At 37.1% G+C, this 4502-nt stretch overlaps 1 protein-coding gene across 1 annotated transcript in view; it reads left to right on the forward strand.

Annotated features, from left to right (window-relative positions):
* LOC106871452 (dynein axonemal heavy chain 5) overlaps nucleotides 1–4502 on the forward strand; it is a 358231-nt gene that overhangs the window by 293509 nt on the left and 60220 nt on the right. Inside the window, exons 62-63 of the mRNA XM_014917924.2 lie at nucleotides 594–799; nucleotides 2302–2404. Of these exons, the coding sequence (XP_014773410.1) occupies nucleotides 594–799; nucleotides 2302–2404 (309 nt within the window). The remainder of the gene's footprint in view (nucleotides 1–593; nucleotides 800–2301; nucleotides 2405–4502) is intronic.

A 4502-nucleotide genomic window follows, 5' to 3' on the forward strand; every position in this document is an offset into this window, starting at 1 on the left:
TGTGTGTGTGTGTGTGTGTGTGTGTGTGTGTGTATGCTTGCATGCATGCATATTTTGAGTCAGGGCATGTGTAGATTTGCATGTTTTGTTTTATGTTTTTGTGCATGTATATATTTTTTATTGTTTACTTGTTTTGGCCACTGGACTGTGGTCAGTCTGGGTCACTGCTTTGAAAGGTTTTAGCCAAGCACAATGGCCTTGCTCATATTTTTTAAGACAGTTACTTATTCTGTCAGTTTGTTTTACCAAACCACAAAGTTACAGAGACGGTAACTTCCACGGTTTCTGTCCATCAAATTCACTCACAAGGCAATTGGTTGGCCTGGGGCTTGAGTAGAAGTTACTTGCCTGAGATGCTGCACACAGTGGGACTGAAACTGAAGTCACATTGTTGCAAAGAAGGCTTCTTAACCACACAGCCATGTCTGTACCGATTTATTATTATTGTTTTATTGCATTATATTTATTTATCTTTTTCTGTTAACAAGTCTTGAATTGATTGGAAAACAAATTTATAATGTCACTTCACCAAATTATTATATTCTTTTTCCTTCCTTTGACTGTGTTCTGAACTCTTTGTTGATATTTTGCAGGTCTAAATAAATTGGTGGAGGCTTCTGAAGCAGTCAACGAACTCTCATTGGAACTTGTTGAGAAAGAAAAAGAGCTTGAAATTGCTTCCCAAGAAGCAGACATCGTTTTAAAGGAAGTCACCATAAAAGCTCAAGCAGCTGAAAAGGTTAAGCGTCAAGTACAAGCGGTGAAGGACAAAGCGCAGGCAATTGTAGATGCTATATCAGTAAGTTTACTTGATTAATTAATCATAGATCCTGCCATGTGATCACCTGATTTACTTAATGTGACTAACGAAAGTTTTCAAAATTGATTATGATCTTTGAAAGGACTGTTTGTACAATAGATCTTAGAATTTTCATCTAAGTTTTGACTCTCATAATTCCTTAGTGACCAATATCATTCCTATATCACTGTCTAAAACTTATTCACAAACTAGTCTACTATATCTCATTCTTATTGTTTTGTAGCCTGCATAAGATAATTTATTATTATTATTATTATTATTATTATTATTATTATCATTGAGGCAGCGAGCTGGTAGAATTGTTAACATGCTCGACGAAATGCTTAGTGGTATTTCGTTGTGTTCTGAGTTCAAATTCTACTGAGGTCGACTTTGCTTTTCATCCTTTCAGGGATCGATAAATTAAGTACCAGTGAAATACTGGGGGGGGAGGGTTTAGATGAAATTGACGAGTCCCCTCCCCCCAAATTTCAGGCCTTGTGCTTATTGTAGGAAGGACCACCACTACTACCACCATGGGCAAGTGTCTTCTACTATAGCCTCAGGCCGACCAAAGCCTTGTGAGTGGATTTGGTAGATGGAAACTGAAAGAAGCCCGTCGTGTATGTGTGTGTATATGTTTGTGTCTGTTGTTTGTCCCCCCAACATCGCTTGACAACTGATGGTGGTGTGTTTACGTCCCCGTAACTTAGCGGTTTGGCAAAAGTGACCGATAGAATAAGTACTGGGCTTACAAAGAATAAGTCCTGGGATCGATTTGCTCGACTAAAGGCGGTGCTCCAGCATGGCCGCAGTCAAATGACTGAAACAAGTAAAAGAGTAAAAGATTATATTTAATGTAGGGAACATTTAGAAATGATTATGCCAGAAGGGAAAGACAATATTGACCAACAACAATTAAAACGTAATTTTAATTATTTCGGCAAAACGGATGATAACTCTGTGCATGTTTCAGTTATATTTATAACCTTATCAGCAAAGCCTTCCATTTCTTCGTGCCTACATAGTGATAGGAAAATCAGTATATAAAATGTACAAGATAATACACTAATTGAATAGAAATGTAGCTATTTTTGAGTTATTTAAGCATACCTGAAGTGCTCAGTTACAACTCATTAGATACATATTTCAAATTCCGCGTCGATAAAATGAAGTATTCGTCAAGTCCTGAAGTTCGGTTTGATCAAACAAGCCTTCACTATATTTGACCTTTTAATTAAATTAAAGACTCATTTTTCTGCAAAAAAAAAGGACGTGCTCCAAGGGAACTAATTCTAATGTTTCGAGTTATTCCCCTTGCATTTTCTTGCGTATAATTCTTTTGTTTAAAAACATGATTAATACTTTGACAAAAATTAAACTGGATTTTAGAGTAGTGGCTGTAAGTCTTTATTCAGTATGAAACACACAGACACACACACACGCGCATTTGTGTGTGTATGCATTAGTAATATTAATTTTCTTTTACTTTCTGCTTTTAGGACGACAAAGCAATTGCAGAGAAGAAATTGGAAGCTGCCAAACCTGCCCTTCTAGAAGCAGAATTGGCTTTACAGACCATCAAACCAGCACATATAGCAACAGGTATTTGTTACGTTTGGTTGTTTTTACCCTTATTGCTTATAATAGCACTTAAATCCCTGCATATACATCTAAATAAAAAATAGCTAACAATCTATTCTTCCAATCTTTCAGTCTCAGTAGTCACCATCTTTGACACAAAAGAACTGAGGCACATTAACACTGATTTCTTATCTAGACTATGACATATTTCGTCATTACTGTTTATTTTACAAGTGCTACACTTTAGCTTGTTTCAGGTAAGAAGTAGCCAGAAGATTGTCTGTGAAACGCTCTCTATGATGATCAACCATAAAGTTTACAGGAAAGAATTATCTCCTTTGTAAATATTACACATATACATATACTCATGCATATGAACACTCATGTTCTAGTTCCTCAACCTACTCTTCAGCATTCAGAGTCCATGTCTCACTACCATGGAGTATAGCCGTTTGCATACAAGCATCATATAGTCTACCTTTCACTCTGAGCGAGAGACCTTTTGTTGCCAACAGAGGTCTTTGAACTTCCTCCACCCAATTCTTAATGTAGAAACAATACATTCAGAGCATCCTCCACCATTGCTAATTTGGGTAACAGAAACTATCTACAACCTCAAGAGAGCCTCCTGGGCATTTGAGAGAGTCTAATTCTTGTGTGCTCTTAGAGATTATTGTTCCTGCACTTCTGCCGCATACAAAGACTACTTTATCTGTTAATCTACCTGTGGTACCACTGCATCTTTTATGTGTCCATAGTTTTCCACTTCCCATCTATATTTTTTTACTAATATATACATGCACACATACAGAACGCTTATGTCATCCTACGCATAGATACAAATGCATGCGTACACACCTACTTACATATACACACACGCGTACACACACACACGCGTACACACACACACGCGTACACACACACGCGTACACACACACACACGCGTACACACACACACACACACACACGCAGACACGCACACTCACGCACACGCACGCGCGCGCACATACACACAGACACACTCGTTTATACATAAATGCACACAGTTAAGAAACATCTCCATCCTAGGAGTTGCCACGATTCTTAGTCTCTGTATTCTAACTTTTCCCCAAATAACAGACACCATGGTGCCATTTTTGGTTATTAATGATACAAATTAGCTTGTGAAAGACGCATCTAATTTATTTTTTGTTTTTTGGTCACTGTAGGTGTTCAAAGGGAAGGAATTAAGAAAATTAATGTTTCTTCAACGAAGGGGAGTAACTCCTCATGTTTTTATGTAACAAAAGCAGCATAAACATTTTATAAATATATTGATATGATAACCTCTATTAATGTGTTAACATATCTTTTATAGATAATAAATATGTTTACACATGCGTGCATATATGTGTGCATGTGTATTTGTGAGTATATATATATATATATATATATATATATATATATATACATTAATATAATACTGTACAAAGGACTTTCTATTTCTTGTTCTACTATACAAATGTATATACGAGTACATCTTGTTTGCTATCAAATACTGTTAGTCTATATATGCGTGTCTTTGCACTTGTGTTTGTCTCGTACTTGACAACCAGTGTTGGTTTATTTATGCTCCCAAAACTTAGTAGTTCAGCAACAAAAACTGATAGAAAAATGAAATAAGTACAGGGGTTAATTTGTTTGACCTACAATTTGTTCAATAACTGAAGAAGTCAAAGGTAAAAAGGTTTAAATACTAACTAAGCAGATGAATATTTTCTTTAGAATTTGTCTAGAAATCTTTAAATGATGGAAATAAGGCTAGTCTTGTGAAAGACATCGTTTTAATAGATTAATATATCCACCACACACACACACACGCACTTGCACGCAGGCACACAAACATGCACCACACATTTGTGTAGTGAGAAGTCTGCTTCCCAACCACATTGCTCTGGGTTCACTTCGTCTGTCTGGCAGTAGGTGTTCTCTACTATAGTCCTGGACCAACTACAGCCATGTGAGGTGGATTTGGTAGACAGAAACTGAAAGAAGTCCATCAAAAACACACACACACGCACGCACGCACGCACGCACGCACGCACGCACGCACGCACGCACGCACGCACGCACGCACGCA

This window comes from Octopus bimaculoides, chromosome 10 (assembly GCF_001194135.2).
Source record: "Octopus bimaculoides isolate UCB-OBI-ISO-001 chromosome 10, ASM119413v2, whole genome shotgun sequence".
NCBI classification, from domain to species: domain Eukaryota; kingdom Metazoa; phylum Mollusca; class Cephalopoda; order Octopoda; family Octopodidae; genus Octopus; species Octopus bimaculoides.